Source organism: Siphateles boraxobius, unplaced genomic scaffold, assembly GCF_051911475.1.
Source record: "Siphateles boraxobius isolate OS27281-9 unplaced genomic scaffold, OSU_SipBor_1 6, whole genome shotgun sequence".
NCBI classification, from domain to species: domain Eukaryota; kingdom Metazoa; phylum Chordata; class Actinopteri; order Cypriniformes; family Leuciscidae; genus Siphateles; species Siphateles boraxobius.
Window position 1 is genome coordinate 12,275,001 of NW_027509186.1, and position 21,628 is coordinate 12,296,628.

The window sequence follows — 21,628 nt, forward strand, 5'->3', positions numbered from 1 at the left end:
GCTGAGAGCCTTTATTTAGCTTGCCATATTAGGCATGGTATCTACATATTTCTAATTACAGTCCAATATGCAGTATAGTTTCATATTTTACTGTCATTAAAATACTATTATAGTTTTTGTTCATATTTTGAATTGAATTTCTTTTTTATAATATTTTTGCATTCACATTTTGGTTAAAGCTTTAGTCATTTCGTTGTGTTTTTTGCTGGTTTCATTAGTTTTTTATGTCTAGGCTATATAGTTTTTATATTTTACAAGCTTAAGTTTTTAGTTTTTTTTATTTAGTGTTAGTTATTTTAGTAAATCAATTTAAATAATGAGAAATGATGCCTTGCCAAATTGCTGAACTAAAATAAGTTATTTATATTTATTTTATTTCAGGTATTGTTCATTTAATTTCATAATAAAAATGTTTTTTTTAATGGTTTTAGTTAACGATAATAACCCTGCTTCATCCATGCCAGTAGGTGTCAGTATAAAGTCCAAGTTTTCATTAACCATTCATTAGATGTATTCCTTGATTTTGATCGTAGATTTAAAATGCTTTAAAAAAAAGAGAGAAGTTAAATATATTGTGCTTCAAATCTCTACACTCTGTACTCTCTATAATAATTACAGTTTATATCCAAAACTCATATCTATCTGTACTTAAAAGCTCAAATTTCTCACTAATGTTTAGCTGTGAGGTCTTTGAACATTTTAACCCTCTGGGGTCCTTCATTTCAGGGTCACACTCAGGGTCTTCGGGACCAAATGGTTCGGAAGGGTTTGATTCATATTTATTAAAAGAAAATCATATATTTTTTTTTTTACTTGTTTTTTATAATATTTTTTCTTTTCTTTTTTGGTGTTTTGAGATAATTTAAGATTTATAATTAATATTTATGCAATAAATATGACCCATTTTCCCCCCATTTTCCCCCCATTGAATATAATAGAAAATAATTTTTTTTTTTTTTTTTTTTAAAGCTGTCTTTCATTTTAGAGTCAAGCCTAGACCTCATAAAAGCAATTTTTGAAATTAGATGGATGCCATCTGGTGGACAAACTGAGCATTTTAAAAATGTTAAACCCATATGTAATCTGAATTTATTCGTTTGTTTATGTATAAAAGTGTGTTTGTGTGTGTGTGTGTGTGTGTGTGTGTGTGTGTGTGTGTGTGTGTGTGTGTGTGTGTGTGTGTGTGGATGTGTCTGTTTTGCACTCTTGATGTTTTATAGATTCACCCCTTCACTGTTGTGTGCTTTTTTTCTGGATCGTGGCTGATTTGTAGATTGTACGCACAAAAAAACTCTGTATTGTCACATTTTTGCCAATTTCCCATTCATTTCCTATGGCGGGACCATTTGGTCCCGAAGGCCCTGAGTGTGACCATTTTTTTTTACAACCACTTAGACTATTCAAATCCTGTCCCCAATTTTTGGGGGTGTTCATATACCAAGTACCAACAAAGTCACCAAATTTCGGACCATTCCGATGAAGCTATGATTTTACACATTTTTTTATTTAAATTCTTCGGGACCATTTGGTCCGAAAAACCCCAGATTAACTTGAGGACTTCTGAGGCCTTTCTGTGAAAGTAGGTCAAGTAGAAGGTTTGGTGTGTGTGTGTTTTGGTATGAAAGTGTGGGTGTGTGGAGTTGGGCATTGGGAAGTTAAATTGTTTGGTTTAAGTAATTAAGTGATTCTGTTCAGCATTTATGTTGTATTTACAAATGAGTATAATTATAATAATATATGTTAATCATGACAACTCTCTAATAGTTTTCGCATGTTATTGAATATGGCAGTGTTAATGCATTTGGTCTTGGTGGACTAGATCTGCTATCTTCCGTTGATTATTGCTACTGCTAACATAGACATGCCGCTGTGAGCATGTAAGATATGCTGCTGCTGGATGTATAGACATACATAAATCCTGTTGCATTTCTAGGCAGGTGGAGCTGGGGGAGGTAGAGGAGTTCAATTCAGTTTAATGCTGTCTTGCTAATTGGGAGATTCTCGGTTTCTGTGCACCAGATAAATGTGTCTCTGCCCCGAGGGCTTTTGAGTTGCTTGTTGCTTAACAAGCTGCATTTTCAAACTAGCCTCCCCGACACTAGTTGTTTCCATTCTCTAATTCTGTCTACCTTCCTCTTGTAAATAATTGAACTCCTGACTCTAAATAGTCGTGGTGATAGGTTGCAGGGTTTCTCTTGATACATATTCTTCTAAGTCTCTTCATGCTGTCATTCACTGCTGTGTTACTGCGACCTGCAGACCTGACGATGATGTGACTCGTCACATGCGACTGACAAACCCTCATTCAGAGACGATCAGTGTGTGACAGTTAGTCATCGTCTCTGACAGCTCGACAGTCACCGTTTAAAATATTCTATTTAGCATGAGCATGTCACTAAACCATTGCTCATTAGGGAATGGAGGTCCTTTACTGTATATGTCCTTTACTTTACTGTCAGAAACATTTATAATGTGGTGTTAATTACATGGTTTGCTTATTAAATTAAAGTAATAGGTCAAACTGAGAGTCAAAAAGGACTGAAAGGGACACTTTCCTTAAAACCAACAACAGAAAATTAATTTAGAAACAGCATTGAAGCCATAAGGGTTTGAATGGGGCTTTAGTCCTTGAAATTGTCACTATGAAATATACCATTATGTGGAAAGCTACCATTGCATCTGGTATTTATTCATATGCAGTTATTTTTCAAAGCATAGATAAGACATCATTATGACAGTAAGTAAACCGTAATGATTGAGTGCAGATGCACAAAATCGGCAGATGCACAAACTGGGTCAAGAAAGTGGACCATGCCAAGAAAGAGAAATGCACAAAATATATTCTATGTTTTATTTTTCTCTTATATTACTGTAGGTTTGGCAGCAGCCAACCAAGCAGACTCTCTTTATGACAGGTTTAGGTGACAGATTGTTTTCTGTTATTTGTTTATAAAAGCAGCATTCACTGTGATTAATGTTTGGGTAATATAATTATAAATATAATTTGTAGTAGTGTCAAATGTACAATATATGATAGTATAATGGTAATTAGCCATAGTCGTTCATCAGCATTGGATCTATATATATAAATCATTGGCTAATTTAAATGCTTTCATCTATTATTTATCCTTTACATAATCAGTTACTGTTTTGCTGGAGAAGTGTGTTCCCGTTGAGAGCATTTGTTTGCAGTTACCTCAGGGAATGACCTCCTACGGTTGAAGTTCTGTTCTTGTTGCTAGGGAGAACTGAGCGTGAGCGTGTTTTCTCACTGCGTGGAGAATTATCAGCATGTTCATCATTCTGAATGAAAGAATTTCATGATCTGGATAAAATATCACACTTAATCCCATTTGACCGAAGCATTAGGTGATGTGATTTGCTTAGGGAGTCTTTTCACCTTAGAAATCCTTTTAATAAAACAATATGCAGTGTGTTTTGTAGTTTTAATACAGTGCTGATCCTGTACATTTTCAGCTGATCTGAGAAGATGCCAGTGTTTGATCATGTTTTTACCAAGGAACTGACAAAGGAACAATGTTTTGGAACAAAGGTTTTTAGCCTTCATCTCTGAAAAATAATAGACTGTTGAGAATTGTGTTGTTTAGGTCATTTTTAAAACAATGCAAAACACAAAAAAAAAGCAATGAAATGCAAGTGTACATTGACAAGAAATTGAAGTACACCACAACAATTTTCGAATGTGCAGATTATAAATTTATTTTATTGGAAACATAAAGCGTTTCTGCACAAAGAGAGGCTTTGTCGGTCATAATTCTTAACATACTACTAATACATCTTTTTATGGCTTTAACTCTTTTCCCACCATTGACGGAAATTTACGGCATTTATGAGACAACGCTTCCTCGCCATTGACAGAAATTTCTGGCTTTCCAGTGACACAGATTCTGAAAGGGTATCTGGGGTGAAGAAGCAGAAACAAGCGATAAGACATGTAAGCAGATGCATATGTAAAATACGTGATCATCAACATTAAACAGCATATAAATCAAAACTGCCCAATGTTACTGAATGAAATATCGACCCTGGACGAGGTATAGGACTGTGCAAGCATTCGGTGTGTTGATGCACTCGATCTACTCCATCTATGTTATTATCATCGTTCTGAATCCGATCCGGATGTAGTCTTTGACAAAAATGCTATATTGTCAACTTTTTGCTCAAAAATTTGCTTTTTTTATGAAACTTACCCATATGCATTGCATTAAGCTAGAATAAAACAGGTTTTGTGTTTAAAAGCAGAGGCTCTGCTCTTCCTTTTGATATATTGTATGTACAGATATTCATAAAACAAAATATACTGGAGGCCATGGAAATTTGGAGCAAATAATAAAAAATGCTGGCAGTGGCTGGCAACTTAAAAAAAAAAAAAAACACTGGCGGGGAAATAGTTAAAAAAAAATGATACTGAACATCAGCATACAACATTTTTATTATTATTTCTTATTTGTAGTTCTGTTGCAAGTTTTATGTCAAGACATTTATAAATCTGTTATTTACCCCCTTTGATAGGTTGAAGACAAGCCCTGATGTCGTCTACTCAAAACTAGTATCTCAAACTACAGTGTGAAAAATGCCAATGCTTACTTTAGCTTTAAGTTTGAAAGCGGAGAGAGCTCCAGACCTCAAGGGAGGATCAACAAGACTCTACTTGAAAGCTTGAGAACACATGAGCCTTCAGGAAACATGAGTGTGAATGATGAACACAGCAGACCCTTCGGGACCAGCAGTGAAGATGGCTGTAAGGAAATCAGGAACAACAACAACAGGGATGCTGAGGATTCGCTGGACGGAGATACCAATGCTAATGAAATCAAAAGGGGAGATGGAGAAACAACTCTGGAGGCAATTGATGCCATGTCCTCTGTGGTATCTCACACTGAGAACCAGGTGAAGATGACTATTCAGACCACAGATTCCCTGTGTGATGACCCGGAGCTGGCAGAGTTTGAGATGATGGAAAGTCAGGAAATAGAGGATGAGAAAAAGAACAATGTTCCTAAAGGTTACATGAAAGGGGTTCTATCCACCGATATGACAAAGGCCGAAGCAAAATCTCTAAAGGATAGCAAAAGGTTTTCCCAGTTTACTTCAAAAGAGCAAGAGTCTATTGTTTGTCCTCAGTCCTCTAGCAAAGAAATGGTGACCACCATAGCCAGGACTGACTTTAGCTCTGAAAATGATGTTTTTGTTTCTTGCCTCTCCACAATGTCTAGTCTTGGAGGAAGTCTCGCTAGTGCTCTGGACAACGCCGGTCGAACCCACAGCTCTGATTCGTGGCATGCTCCCTCAGAGCCATACCGGACTCTCTCTGAGGACCTTACCCTTGCCTCACAGTACTGTTTGACAATTTCAGATAAAACCCGGAGCTCCCTACATACTGAGGGCATGCATCATCAAGCAGGAAAAAGTACAACGCACATCGGCAGTGTCAATCTTAATCTTAACTCTACCGCCTTGCCTGAAGAAGCTTATTTAGAAGCACAAGAAAACCAACTAGCTACAGACTTTATAATATCTAAGAGCTCAGGACAACTGACAAATGGCACGAGTGAATGTAGCATTGCAAGGATCACAAAGGTCCATAATGAATCAGGTGACAATCAGGACGATCTTAGAGAATCTGGAGGTCATGTAAAGGAGTACCATGCAAAAGACGAAAAGGCTGTACATTTGAAAACAGTATTGACTGAGAAGAAATCTTGCCAACCTCTTGCCTCAAACAATATTCAGTCTACTTTACATAACATAAGCTCCTCCCATGATTCCACTGGTCATATAAAGAATAAACTCAAAACCCAGAATGAAGAATCTCCTGAAATTGCTCTTAAAACCTCAAAACTAATCTCAAAGGGTGCACCCGTCCACTCTGATTGTTCTGAACCCCAACCGTACAAGAAGCAACCATCTTTTGAAAAGACCCGAAGATCTAGTTCATCGAGTTTGGAAAGGCGAAAACCTTGGGGCAGCCCATCTCGCTCTGAGACCCCTCCATCCCCTAAAACCACCTGTTCACCTCGGAAACAGCCACCTTCGTCACCAGCCAAATATACTAGCACAAGAGAAGCGAGTCAGGAGCGGAGTGAAACCTTACAGAGGGCAAATACTGGTTTAAGGCAACCAAGTAAAAGCCTTCTCAGTAGTAGTTGCAGTCTCCAAAAACCTGTCGTTCCTCAACAACCCACTAGAGCAGAATCTGAATCTAATAAGTCTTCTCCACCTCTGAAGCCCAAAATTGTTCGGCCAAAAATCATAACCTATGTCCGCAAGAGCCCTCAAGCGAAACCAATGTCTGAAGGTCCCTATGAAGTATCAACACTACCACCGAGACTTACACCATACAGTAGCTCACCAACCTCAAAAGAGCCCAAAGCCGAGGGGTTCAGAGGTTCGCCAGTGCACCGCTCCTCTAATATCGTTTATGACAAGTATTGCCAGGAGGTACAGAGGTCAGGGTACTACTCCCCTCCAGGACTGATGCCGTCTGGAATCAGGCCACCTAGCCACACTGTCCCCCATAAACTGGTGGGCAAATCGGAGAGTTTCCATGGAGAGCTGCCAAATCAATACTTGCATGAGGTGGGACTTCTCAGTCTATGGTTCACACTGTCAGTCCAAATCTGATTATTTTTGTATCTGATTGGAATCTGATCTAAATTATTGACTGTCCACACTGGGTATCGCAACTGTTCGGATCTGATTTGTGTGTCCCGTGCCGCTCCCTCTTTTTCCGGAATATCTACATTGGTTTCTATTTTAATGGTGTTGCGTTAGTAGGCAATACAAATGTTATTTACAACATGACAATGTGTAGTCAGAAACATAGGAGGCTGATATGCGTGGCTTTATTCCGTGCTGTCATCTCAGCCGGTATCAAATCTCAACACTTCTCCATTATATTGTAATTTTCTGCTCGAATGGCACTTTGCAACAACACAACCTTGTTTATGCAGCAACATTTTTTTGCTAAATATTATTGGATTCCAATCGGATATGCACAGAAATCGGTTTGGACTGAGTCTGATCGAGGCTTTATATGCTAACACAGCATTACTAAACTCTAGATAAATGTCTTGTGCTTGTAAAAGCATGAGCAGTAAGCATAATTAATTGATACTCTCAACTGCTTCATTAAGTTTGTGATGACAAAGACTTCAAAATATACTTCTTACTGTTCCAGGTTGGTAGAGTGGTTCAACTAAATACCCATGATGCCGCTGCTTCCGTTTTCCGCTTTCCCAGAGCCTTAAGGCCTCAGCTTGGTCTTGGAGCCGTCACCAGACAGCCTGCTACCAAGAACAGGACTGTATTACCAGGTCAAAGATCAGCATCACCCCTCAGTTATACCGCTCCAGCTGTTCATGCCTCAAGTAGTCACCAAGAACCCATAGGTCAGTAGGCACTAAAACACTCAAAATCATTTACCTAGTTGTCAGTTAATGTTGTTCAGAATGTGATATGTTTAATTAAACAGTATTGATTTGTGTTAGACATTTGCTTAAAATATAGCTCTTAAAGCTAGACAGGAATATAAATGACTAACTTCACAGTTCTACGCTGCCAGTACAGAGAATCAGACTTGTTTTGTAAACAGAATCAGACTTGTTTCTTATCACAATGCCCACACACAGAAATTCTATCGGCTATGAAATGCAGTCATTGATTCTTATAGTCGTTACCATTTCTCTTTGAAATGTAAAATTAATGACAGCAAGGACTGCTGAGATACCTTGTCATACACTTATTTTTGTTATATCTTGAAATATCTCTTAGGAGATTGAAAACTGTGACTTGGGGAAAACCTTTCGGAATTTATTTATCTCAATTTTATACAGCAGTTGGCTCTTTTAAATGTGTTCTTAAAATTAATTTCTCCTTAGTCTTCTGATTTTAAATCAAGGAACTGTATTTTTGCCAGTCAGTTAAATATAAGAAAAATGTCCTGGATATCAAGGAACCAGAGGTGGGAGTAAGTCACACATGTGCAAGTCACAAGCAAGTCTCAAGTCTTAACCTTCGAGTCTCAAGCAAGTCCAAGTAAATTTTTTATAAAGGCAAGTCAAGTCACTGTCTTATTTCAAGCAAGTCAAGTCAAGTCGTAGCTTGGGTCACAAGTCACTGGCAAGCAGTGTTGGGGAAAGTTACTTTTAAAAGTAATGCATTACAATATTGCGTTACTCCCCCAAAAAGTAACTAAGTACGTTACTTAGTTACTTTTTATGTAAAGTAATGCGTTACATTACTTTTGCGTTACTTTTTCTCACCTGCATGGGCTTGTTTGTTTGTTTTTTTAATAACAGCTAAAACAATCTATTTTTGCCAATTGTTAAGGCCCTTTCACATCAAAAGTTAAATGAATAAGCCTAAGGCTGAAGGAAATGCATATTTACTACTGTACAGTAGAGGGCGCCGCTCAAACAAACCTTTCAGCTGCTGCTGTTCTTGATTAAATAACAATAGGATACAGGAGAAGGAAGTTCAACACTCTTATTTCTAAACCTAATCTAAAGTCATTTTTGCTTATTAGTATGGTTGAATTAGATCATTGTAGGTCAGCAGCAAAGACATTGGTTAATAAAGTGAGATTAAATACATAAAGTATATTTGTGTAATTTAACATAGTTAATTATAAAACTTTTTGCACAAAATTCTGAGATTGCATTTGACTGTTTTTATTCATTTTGAGGAATACTGAATGTTTTTGTGCAAGTGAGATGAGTAAATGCATGTTCAATGCAAATGCACACAACACCTCATTTTATTTCTCTCAACATGGGGACAGGAGAGCTGTCAGTCAATAAATGTGAAAAAGTAACTAGCGTTACTTATTTGAAAAAGTAACTCAGATATTTTGTTGTAAATTGAAAAAGTAATGCGTTACTTTACTAGTTACTTGAAAAAGTAATCTGATTACGTAACTCAAGTTACTTGTAATAAGTTACCTCCAACACTGCTGGCAAGTCAAACAAACGTTTGACGATTTCAATGAATTTATATAATAAAATAAGTTAAAACTACAGAAGTTGTGGACTATGGTTTTATTTGCAACTTTATTTTTTTTTATATATGCATTTCCACATATAGCTGAGTGGTTACTACAATAAAAATCTAAATGTAACTGAAATTAGGCCAACATTAAAGCATGAAAAAATAAATATGCCTCAAACATTGCAAAGACCATTAAAAGGTATTAAACAATTCACAATTCAAGTATAATTCCTATGCGACCAAAGGCATTCTTCAAACTGGCATGCCCTTAATACAAGTTATATATTTTTAATTATGAAGTTAAAACCGCCAATAGGTGGCGCCAAATTACAGTATTAATGTACGAGTCATAGAAGCATTCATTTAACTTATGTTCAAAACGGCAGATTCGTTCTGGAACTAAGCAACTAGGTCACTGAATCACAAATACGCATAACTCTTTCTGTGGCTTGTTTGGAACTATTGTCATTGGAGAAATCGAGCAAAAACAGAAAATATTTGGAATATTAGGCTATGTCTAAATGTCACATCACAATATTCACTCTTTGTTTACTGAACTGTTTTATAAAATCATTATCACGTTTGCAATTGCGTCAATATTCTGGAAATATTTTTTTTTATATCATATGTTATAATTATGAAAATAACTCATATTAGGGCATTTTTTTTCCACCACATTTTGAATTTTGGGTGCAATATTAATTCTGCTGGCATTTTGATAACATCTAATAGATGTAACCCCTGATAAAATCTAACCCTGCTTTAAGAGAAACATAAAACACGACAAAACATTAACAGTTTTATAACACTATAACACTATAACAAACAGGTTAAACAAGCCATAGCTTACTTTTAGACGTGGTGAATGAAGTTCGACTGTTCGAGGTTGTGATGGTCGTCCGATATCCCTTGCCAGTTATTATGCATACAGCAAATCTTCTTGTATGAATATAGTCAATTTCTAGTGTTTATATCCAAAAAGAAACAATGCAGGGAGATGTTTTTGTATTTAGCGCGCTCACCGCAAAGTATGTTTTTTCTGGGCTTGTGCAGTGTCACGCAATCGCGCAGAATCTGATGACTGGCGTCAATGGTTCCGTTGCTTTCATTTTGTTCATCAATTGATATTGCGATGATAAATGTATATCAAGTCATTCTCGAGTCATACAGTTCAAGTCAAGCAAGTCTCAAGTCCTTAAATTTGCGACTCGAGTCTGACTCGAGTCAAGTCATGTGACTCGAGTCCCCCATCTCTGCAAGGAACTGAATAAATCAGCAATTCTGAAAGTAAAAAGGATTACTAAAATCATAGGATTTGTCAAATATAAATTTCTCCACCCTTAAAAACTGTACTTTTTATTGGTTATATTATTGTTGAGCTGTTCTCATACAAACTTCATTCATCAATCCATAACAACAGGTCTTTTATTAATTCTCAGTAAACATGGGGATCTTTAGAGGTGTTTTCTAAAGCATTAGAAAGCCTATACCTCTCTAAAAGACATTTATGCATTTATCTATATGTTTTACCAAGTCTTTTCATTCACTTACTTGTATACTCAAAATAATATGTTTTGCAGAATGGCCAAGCTGCTGCAAAGATTCACACTGTCAAGTGCCAGAAAGTCCAAAAATGTATCAAAAAAGTCTTTTGTGTAAGAAATTGTGAGCACTAGTGACATTTGTATACAATCTTTCATCCTTCACTGGTATTTATTTCATCGCATTGAAATCATGATTAAAAAAATTAAGTTCAAGATTGTTTTCATTTTATTATTATAGATTGTAGACGGAGATATCAAGCCAATTTATATATTAATGAACTAGTGATATTTGTTTGAAGAAACAAATCTAAAGGAACTAATGTTTGTCAACTGCTTTACAGTGGATCAGAAAAGACTAGCGTTGGGTGTGGCCCCCAAATTTTTGCTCCCCAAACCGGGTCAATCTGGACTGCGTCCTCCCGGCTTCTCCCATCTTCCTCCTGCTCGACTGGCCACCTTTGGCTTCGTCCGCAGTGCTAGTGTGTCATCTGTGTCCAGCAACCAATCAAATGACAGCACACACAGCGACTCCTGCCGATCCAGCCGTGAGTTTTACATCTCTTCTTGTCATAAACCTGCTGTTTACACACTTCCCATTCTGAAGTATGCAGATGTCTGACTGTTCTGTGTTTAACAGATTTCTTAGCTGCAGCTCGTTGCGTTTGTTTATGTAGAGGTATAGCTTCAAGCTCTTGTTAATGGTGTCTTGTAGTAGTGATTGTTTAGAGTGTCAGTCTAAATTCTCAAAAGTGTAAGGAAATTCTACAGCAGCCCATTCTTAGACCACATTCTCTAGTACTGGTATTGTGTTAGGATTAGTATAGGCCTTGTGGATTATCCAATTCTTCCTGTCATAAGCCTTCTTACTTGCAGATACAAAGTACAATCGATGGTGTCAACACCCTGCTTGTTGCACTGTATGCAAGATGATGCATCTCAGAGCTTAATGTATAGAGCAGTGTTTCCCAGTCTTTTATAGTGCCCCTATCCTCTTTCATATAATACTTTCATGTAGTGTGTAATATAGCTGTTTGTGAATGCAAATGGTCTGCAAAGTTTCAAAGATCAAAGTGCTCAACAAAATGGAGTTATTGTCTCTCAAAAGAAAGATACTCAAATGTAATGTTACCTTAAAGTAGTGTTATTTTATTAAGAAGACCACCTGACATAAGACATAAGAGTGAATGTGAAAATGTGATAAAGGTCGTTCTATTACTTGTTGGAGTCCTCAGCGCATTTTCAGTGTGTTGGAGAAATATAGAGAACAGCGTGTGTTGTTCTGTAATTGTATTTACCTTTGATATTGGTTTGTGGGCTGAGGAATGTGAAGGGATGAATATAATCCGTGTTTTATTGTTGTGAGGAAGAGAAGTAAGACAAAGAGCATCGCTGCAGAAATATGCCTCTGTCTGACGTCTTTGCACAAACTCTGCTCCTCATAAAAATACTATTATTAGTTATTTTGGTTGCACTTCATGATGTTGTTGTGATGTTGTTACTGTGTAATTACACAAATAAGCACTTCGTAATATAACTACATGTACTTACTATAAGGTTATGGTTTGGATTTGGTTTAGGGTCAGTAACTTGTAATTATACATAATTTACTCTTATTTCGATAGTAAGTACAACATGTAACTATAACACCTTCAAATAAAATACCTTTATATTTCATCTTTTGACAGTTATTAGTTAAGATAATGGCAACTTTAATATTCTTAATATAAATGAATTTGTTTGATAGGTTTAAACCCCCTGGACCTGCGTTGTAATCTTGTATTTAGATCAGATTCACTACACATGTAAACAAACATCCCCATTCTCGAGTAATTTAGGTGAGATTTGAATGGTTTTGTTCATTCATACAGTGTGCCAGAGCGATGTTCTTGGATGTTATGTAACTGTTCTTTGTATCTGGCGATCAGAAATGAGAAGAGCTCTTATAGGAGGATTGCAAGAGGAGAGTGAGATGAGAGTCATTGGTCGGACAAAAAAACGTTCTAGTGATCAAAAGAGACGTGTTCGTCGACAAAAATAATTCTAGAGAAACAGACATAGAATTACATTTGTTTATCCACGCATGACCTCTCAAATCTAAAAAAGAAATGACACATTTGACCACTATATGATGAGTCAATATGTTTTAATGTGGTCTATCTTTCAGAACAATGTGACTCAGATATGTCATGAAGAATGAAATATCTAAGTCTACTTCCTTCTTCCCATGTAACTGATTGCTACTTGGTAAATCTGCATTAATATCAAATTAGTGGATGAACGTTGTTTCATGCCTTGAGCATAAGCTTGCAAACTTCAAAGCATCATGTGCTGCCTCCTTAATTGTCACACAAGCCGCCGTTTCACAGTCATTTTCTCCACATTTTTCAGGAAACTAGCAGACTTTTCAAATCATAACTTGTGCATTCAATTATAGTATATATTTTTTATATTGTAATATGTTTCCCTCCACAAGCAAGGCTTTTGACTAGTGACTACATCAAGATAGTCACTATGTTGTTTATTATAAAATTCTATTTAAAGGCCCTAAGATGAAGAGTTTTCAACAATTGTCTTTTTTCTTAAAACATTTTCACATAGAATATCCCATTAGGTTAGCTGTCTGTAATACTTGATCCTGTCATATTTCTGTCAGGTCCATTTAAGTCAAGAACACACAAGACAATAGAAATGATTAGGAAATGGTATTGAATAAATTCGAATTCATTTGATAATGAAAATATGGCGGTATGGCTCTGTTCAGGGAGTCCTCTGACCTTTCATGAGCACTATGAAATAGCAGAGAGTCAGAGGACAGCAGCAGCATTAGGGAACGCTCACAGTTTAGCACTGGGAGAGCAGAACTATTCCCCCCAAACAAACCACACCTGGCAACCTCTTGTGGATAAGACAAGAGATGGAATTAGACAATTAAAATGCTTAGAAAACTTTATGAATAAATACGATTAGTGGCCAATATGTTTCAGTTCAGATGAGTCTCCTGACCATTCATGAGCACCATGGATTTAGCGGAGTCAGGGGACAGCAGCAGCATTAGGGGACGCTCACACGAATTAGACTAGGAGAGCTGAACTATTTCCCCCCAAAACAGACCATAAAGCGACCTCCTGTGATAAATATGAAGGATGATTTAAGCAGCCAGTAAGCGCATCCAGGGGCAATGTAGCTAGCAGAAGACAGACAAGTAAGATTTAGCAGATGAGACTTCCTTTAATTGACTCACTGAATAGTGACTGTTACTTACTCCCAAGAATCGATTAGGCAATAGTCATAGTTGATGAATGAATGGAACATTGTAGTGCGCATCCCATCAAATAACACAATTGTGCTTTGTTACTATTGATATGAAACAAAGTTTCAGATGTCCAATTACGTCCATTTTTTTACGAAATTCAAAAACAAACAAGCAAATCGAATTGTGAAATTTGTGTCAATACCCAGCCCTACTATCTATCACTGCAAGCTGCTTGATCTGTGCTGCATAGTGCTAAAAGCACAGCATGTGCAACGCGAGCAGTTGCCAATGACAACAAATAAGTAACGCACATTGTCAATATGATCGCATAAGCCTAGCTAGAGCATTTAAATGAAAACGACTAGATAAGCCCAAGCAAACGGATAGCATTAGCAAACATGGTGCCCATATCCTAATAGCTTTTAACAATGAGCATTAAAAAGGAACTTAGCCCTAGCTTCGTGAAGACTTTCAGAGATGAATGGAGAGCGAATACATCGAGTCCTGTTTCAATGTTGCAGAGAGCGAGCAACAAGTAGTTGGGAGCGAACTGAATCTGTTAAAAATAGGGCGCCCTGATTTGAGCGTAATCATTAGCCGCGAGGGGAGATGAACAGCTGATGCGCTGATGCAGCTCAGCTGAGAAGATCGCTGATGAGACTGTGTTGGCCAATAGCATTAGCAGCATCTTGACTACTTGGCCTGCCAGAACGGACGCTGACGCTCAAATTGTTAAGGTTCTGTCATAAAGGATTTGAGGGCGAACCAAACACAAATGAATCTTCCAGGTGATTTGTTCAAACATAATTCCATACAAAACTCAACATTCCAGACCCCCAAAACACCAGTCTAATCTAGGGTCATAAATGGAGTGGGCTCCAGCCCAAATGAACGCTGGACGAGTCATTTGCTCGCCCGTTTAAGTGATTTTTTTTTAAGATTCCCTATAAATTAATAAATAATTCCTTTTGAGCTAAATTGACCTGTCTGACCAGACACGTTACTACAGTCACATCGATCTGGTTTATTCTTGGTTTGGTGACAGAGCTCTGACACTCCTTCTGGATTGTGTTTGTATGAGTTCGCCGGTTCCTTCCTCCGCATGATTCGTTGTATGTCCGGAGCGTGATGTTCGGATCCTGGCACTTCTGTCTAGTTTGGTTTCAGGGTTTGGACATTCATGCTCCATGATTTGTCTCTGGTTGTGAGAGCACAGGTTGAGTGTTCATTCACTCGCCATGCGCTCTTGTCTTGTGTGTTTTTGTGTTTATTGGGCGTTCATTTATGAGTTGTCATGTTTTATGTATCTCGCGGTTTGCGTCTATAATCTGCCACTGCTTTCATGTCTTGTTCTGTGTGGCAAGCGGCTCATCTTTTCCATTAGCCACCTGCTTTCATGTTGTCTTGTTTAGTGTGAGAGCTCTCATTGGCTCATGTTTTGTGTGGATACGTGGCTTTGTTTTGTTTGTTTCTATGGCTATGTTCAGACAGACTGTCCACACTGTTAATTGCAAGTGATCAAAGAAGATTTGTGTGTCCAGACATAACCAACCTATCTGCATGGTTTGCTTAATGACATTGGCATAGGTGTACCCAAGTATGTGATTAGGCTTTTTAAACGGATGCAGGAAAAATGGAGGTGCATTATTTGGTGCTACAAATAAGCGCCATGTCGGGTTGCGGTGCAGAACTCAACGACAGAGGAGACTGGTATATATTGTTATGTTCCTAATGGCTGAAATATTTGGACATGCCGATTGAATACTGTATGTTTGAAAACATCTGCCATTTCTGTCACCAGTTTTGACGCTATAGTTGCGTGTCGCATTAAGAGTGAGGCAAAAGACAATTCAAAATCTGACTCAGCTACTTTTATGAATCGGACATCGCTAATTCTAATTCTTAGCATCTGACAGAAAACACAAGGCATGTGACTTGACGGACTCCTGCACCAGCTGAGCAAATGCAAATGTATACACACTGTAAAAAAAAAAGTTGTTGCCTTAAGTTTTTAAGTACAATCAACTTGGATGTCTAAGTCATTTCAACTTAAATTAAATGAAACTGACCTAAAAAAACCCGAGTTGAATCTTGTTTAACTTATTTTGATGAGTTAAAGGGATAGTTCACCCAAAAATGAAAATGCTGTCAGTATTTACTCACCCTCATGTTGTTCCAACCCCGTAAGACCTTCGTTCATCTTCGGAACACGAATTAAGATATTTTAGATGAAATCTGAGAGCTGGATCACTCCTCCATAGGCTTCTTCAGGGATTGAAACTTGCCAGCCCCAAAAAAGTCATTAAAGACATCGTTAAAATAGTCCAAGTGACTACAGTGGCTCAATCTTAAGTTTATCAAACGACGAGAATACTTTTTGTTCGCAAAAACAAACACACAAAAATAATTACTTTATTTCAACTATTAATTTCTTTCTCTCTGGGCCTCTAGTCAGTTCACTAGTGTAATAGTGTAAGCTTCTGTTGTTGTACGTCACACGCATCACACACATGACCAGCGTCGGCCAATAGTGAGCCTACTTGTGACGTAGCTCTACGCAATCACACTAGGTGAACTGACTAGAGGCCCACAGAGAAGGAAATGAATAGTTGAAATAAAGTCGTTATTTTTGTTTTTTTTGTGCACAAAAAGTATTCTTGTCGCTTGATAAACTTAAGATTGAGCCACTGTAGACACTTGGACTATTTTAACGATGTCTTTAATAACTTTTCGGGGCTGGCAAGTGTCAATCCCTTAGGAGCCTATGGAGGAGTGATCCAGCTCTCAGATTTAATCAAAAATATCTTAATTCATGTTCAGAAGATGTACGAAGGTCTTTTGGGGTTGGAACAACATGAGGGAGAGTAAACACTGACAAAATGTTCATTTTTGGCTGAACTATCCCTTTAAAGCAGGGTTCCAGACTGTGACAAAATTGGTTGCATATGCGACCATTTTTTGAGAATGTGCGAGTTAAAATGTTATGTGGTCGCATTTGTGCGAGTGGACGCTTGAGCAACAGAACGCCGTTGTATCTGCTGCTGCAGTCCGTAACTTATGTTCAAAATGAACGAGTAGGCTACGTCATGAATCCATTTTCCAAACCGTGTTTTGACTTACTCTGAATCCCTACGGTACGCCTATAATAAGTGTTTATATTCGAACTATTTTATCCTGGGGTCATCTCGGCTGCGGAGTAGCCCAGTGCCTGTGTGACTCGCCATAGACATTAACGGAGAGAAGTTCCGTCTACAATGTTCTTCCGCAAGACACGTGCAGTTTATTTATTGACGAACGTAGACGTCACGCGCATTGCACACTGATGGTGAAACGCGCCAATTACGAATTCACGAATTAAGGCATATAAAAATGATAAAAATGGTCTCACGAAACACAGAGCCCCTTCCTCCTACGTCTTTTCAGCGGTTATATTTTCCTCTGTCGAGTGATTACTCTCATGATCGCTCGACAGAGGAAAAGGTAATTATTCAAAAATGCAGAAGGTAAGGAGTGTGAGATTTCTGCTTTTTGTTACAACTATAAACTAAACCAAAAATCCATGAAAATCCTGAAATTTGGCAATGATAATTAATATATTACAGGTATTTCTGCTGCAACCCAGAAAGCCTTTGCTAGCCTTGGTCCATTAAAACCACTATTCATCAGCATGCATTGATTAATCCAATGGCATGTAGCAAAAAAAAAAAAAAAGGTGCGACCAAATCATATGGTGGTGCGACCAACTGAGAAAGTTGGTAGCACCAGTGCAACCAGTGGAAAAGTTAGTCTGGAGCCCTGCTTTAAAGTGATGTAAAAACATATGTTGTCACTTATCAATCATAATAATTTTTACAGGGCAATAGGTTTTAGTCAAGGTATTATAGTCCTCATTAGTATTTCCTTTTCAAACAGGAAATCGAAGCAGGACATTAAAGGGCTTGTCTTTAAAGTCGGCATGAAACAGAAGTTACAATAGTCTTTTCTTCCCTATTGTGACGTATATTCGAGTGAAACAGCAAACAAATGTTGGGCGGGACTTGATTTTTTTCCATGGGGTATTGATTGGATGGTTGGGATTTGCTATTGGTGGATCTCATGTGAGTGACAGGTTGCCCCGCCCTCACGGCAGTAAACACATCATCAGAGAAGAGAAGATGAGCTGAGGATGAATAAAAAAAGAGATGTGCATGGATAAATAATTTTTAATACTGCAAAACTCCTGTCATGGTCACTGAAAGGCTTGAGTGTCCTCTTATTCATTTATAGGCTGTATTCACTGCAGTCACTCCCTGAAGACTGCAGATAAATGCTGAGTCTAGCAGTGTTTCTAAACTGCTGAGTAATACATGTGTTCTTATAGTCTCTCTCTCTCTCTCTCTCTCTCTCTCTCTCTCTCTCTCTCTCTCTCTCTCTCTCTCTCTCTCTCTCTCTCTCTCTCTCTCTCTCTTTCTCTGGTGTTTAGAGTTGTACTGTAAGTACAGTGTGTTGTGACACCACACCCTTGTTTAGCATCCCGTTATGACATCAGCAGACGTCCTGACATGTCTGATGCTAAAGTGGGGACACATTTGTTTCTCGGCTCGGACAGCTGAGGGGTCAATGGTGGCGCCTTCCCTTACCAATTTTATGTCTCCTCTTAAAAACCCAAAGACTCGTCTGCTTGTTATTTAAATCCGGAGACTTGTGTGTGCATGCTGCATTTTTGTTCGATGCCGTGCTCGGTATATAAAATATAATGGGCAGCTGTCGACCCCTCCCACATCTAGGCCTGTGTCCCCACTTTCACTCTTATTTCCTCTCTGGGAAAGTGGAGGCGTTAGAGAGGAGTCGGGCTGCTATGACTTTTAGGGTTTTAAGTCTTACCGTATTAAGTCTCTTCATAATACAGCATAATTTGTAATCTTCGGGATTCGCTGTAAGTCTGAGGTTTTTTTTTTGCGACTCAGTGGAGTTTAAAAACAGATTAACTTTATGAAAGCGGATTATGTTCTTTGGCATCTCAAGTCTGGATCTTGGATGCGTGTCCTCTACTAACAGACGAATTTGCCGAGAATGTTTTCATTACTGGGGTATTTTGTACCCCTTTTTACTTTTGTTTTAAAAAGGGACACTGAAAAGCAAGACCTGCACCCATGTAAGTGTTGTTTGTGATTTGTTCATGTCACATACTGTACAATTTTAGGGGTTCAAGCACAAAGTTGGGGGGAAAAGACATGTTGTCAATGATTTATTCATATTTTAATTATAATTTTCAAATAATTTATTCTTATTATTGTTGTTGCTTTAATTAATTTTTTTTTAAATGGCCATTCCATGCCATATTTTACTGAAAACTCAGAAATTAAGTTTTAATTTCCATAGTTTCAGATTTTAGACAGCAGTTAGATTTGTAGTTCAAGGATATGTTCACATGTTTTCACGCAGCTTTTTATTGCTATAGTGTAATTGAACAATGCAAACTACTACAAAAAACCCTATGCTTTTTGCTGACAAATAAACAGTGCTGGTAACTAAAGTAATCAGATTCCAAAAATTAAGTACTTGTATTTAGGTTATATTACATTTTAAAATACTCGTAATCAGACTACAGTTACTTTTTATTGATTGCATGATTACATTTTTTTTCACAGTGACAGTGATTTATTCATAATTAATTGATTATCCCTATTTATTATTTTAATTTCCCTTGCTCAAAAAGCATATCGCTTATGCATTCATAAAGTCTTCTAGTTTTGTGTAATCGCTCACATGCACAGATCAGCCACTAGTCATGTGACTTATCACTGACAACTGAGACACTGAGGCATTTGATCACTGCATTTACAGAAATCATTTCACTCATCAAATCAACTCCTGACAAACACATTAATTATTATTTAAATTATCATTCAGTAAGTCATTTATCCATGCATTGCTGTTTTTGGAAGGCTTTTGTTTTAAAAGTATTTATTTTAATTAAAAATTGTATAAGTTTATCTAGAAGAAATTCTCAAGTCACATAAATAAATGTGAATCAAACACACTGTACATGTACATGTAAGGCGTCAGACAGTGAAACATTTAATGTTTCATCAAAAATAATGCATCATAAATAATGCACACGTCCTGCTGTCGTGTGTTCTCTGACAACACCTCATGCCATTCGCCAGCCAATGACGTCTTCCATCTCCTGCTGATATGGAGACAAGCATTCTTGTGACAGCATATCTTTAGCATTTTGCATCAGCATCATGCGTTTTTTATATACACTTTCTCCCTCGCTATCCTTGGAAACTAATTTTCTACAAGTTACTGGAATATTACCATAAGAAACAAATATTTTTGAAACAATAAAAAATGGACGCTTTGAACATTCAGAGAACCTTTAGAAATAGCGTTTTCATAGCTTAATAAGACTGTTAGCAAAACGTTCAGAGAAAATGTTTTTGTCAGCTGGGTTGCTCATGTGTTTATGTTTGCATGCATTCATGCATACACCATGAATTCTGCATTTTTGAGGTAGTAATATTGCGATTTGGCCATACATGCATACACAACAACAACCCTTTGTGTTATGAATAGTTAAACCCATGAAAAGTTAAAGTCTTTATTAAATCTAGTTTTTAATGTTGTTTATATGTCTCTGCTGTATTTTTAATATGCTTTATGACAAACCATGTGTAAATTCATAAATTCAACACCATTGCTGAGTATTTTCTCTTTAAAACTGCAGTGAACCAAAGACGGTCTCAATAACACTGTTTGAAATCGCTGGTGTTTCTGACGTCACAAACTACCTTGTAACCAATCAGATCAACGAGTGATGTTCAACAAGTGGATCTCTGAGCTGGTGTGAGTGAGTGGAGGCGGGGCTCATTTGCATATTCATAGAACCGCGTATACTAAATGAGGCAAGGGTGGTTACATTCACTCTATTTAAAGGCATGATTTATTTTCAAGGAAAAGACGTTTAAATATGTAATTTTGGTGATCAAATATGAGTTTTAAGGGATAAAAATATTGACTACAGGTTGACTTTAACACTTGACTTTATTGATCTCAAACAGTGTCGCATTAATCATTAATCCTTGCAGCCTCTTTGCGGTGACTTTTTCGTGTTGTAGCGCGTGTGAGCGTGAAGGAGGATGCGTCAGCGTTTTTGAGACCTCTGTTGAATCAGGAGACCTGGCTAAAAATCCATTATAAATCTGAGAGAAGGAAGGTGAAGACAACACTGCGGTGTCAGCAGAACTCTGGACACCGGCATGAGTTTGCAACTCAGGGCCCTAGGAAAATATTTAAAGGGATAGTTCATCCAAAAATAAAAAAATCTGTTCTAATTTACTCGACTTCATGTTGTCCTGAACTCATATGACTTCGTTGAATGGGAAAGAGAAGTGTGAATTTTCTGCTGAACATCTTTACGTGTGAAAGAAAGCCGTACGGGTTAGTAAAGACATGGGGGTGAGTAAAAGATAGCAGGCTTTATTCTTGGATGAATTATGGATGCTGTTAAGAGACTGCTTGCTAAAAACGTTTTGTGGCGGTACTATGGTGTACAGTTGTGGTTTCAGTTATTTTCATAATATTTTAGTATTTTTTGATCAATTAATGCAGTCTTGATAAGCATAAGAGACTTCTTTTAAAAACATTAATACCTTTTTCCGACCCCAGACTTTTGATGTTTCCTTTTTTATATATATTTTGGGCCTTTATAATCGATAGAGACAATAGAGGACAGGAAATGTTTAAAGTAACGCATGTAAAGTGAGTTCTTGCATGAGCACCACAACACAACTCCAACTACTAGGCCATGGCTCCAACATCATTTCAATTTTTAACA

At 37.4% G+C, this 21,628-nt stretch overlaps 1 protein-coding gene across 1 annotated transcript in view; it reads left to right on the forward strand.

The window, feature by feature from the left end:
- mtus2b (microtubule associated tumor suppressor candidate 2b) overlaps nt 1-21,628 on the forward strand; it is a 55,624-nt gene that overhangs the window by 7,126 nt on the left and 26,870 nt on the right. Inside the window, exons 2-4 of the mRNA XM_077207719.1 lie at nt 4,534-6,600; nt 7,202-7,412; nt 10,895-11,098. Coding sequence (XP_077063834.1) covers nt 4,708-6,600; nt 7,202-7,412; nt 10,895-11,098 — 2,308 coding nt within the window. The 5' untranslated portion in view covers nt 4,534-4,707. The remainder of the gene's footprint in view (nt 1-4,533; nt 6,601-7,201; nt 7,413-10,894; nt 11,099-21,628) is intronic.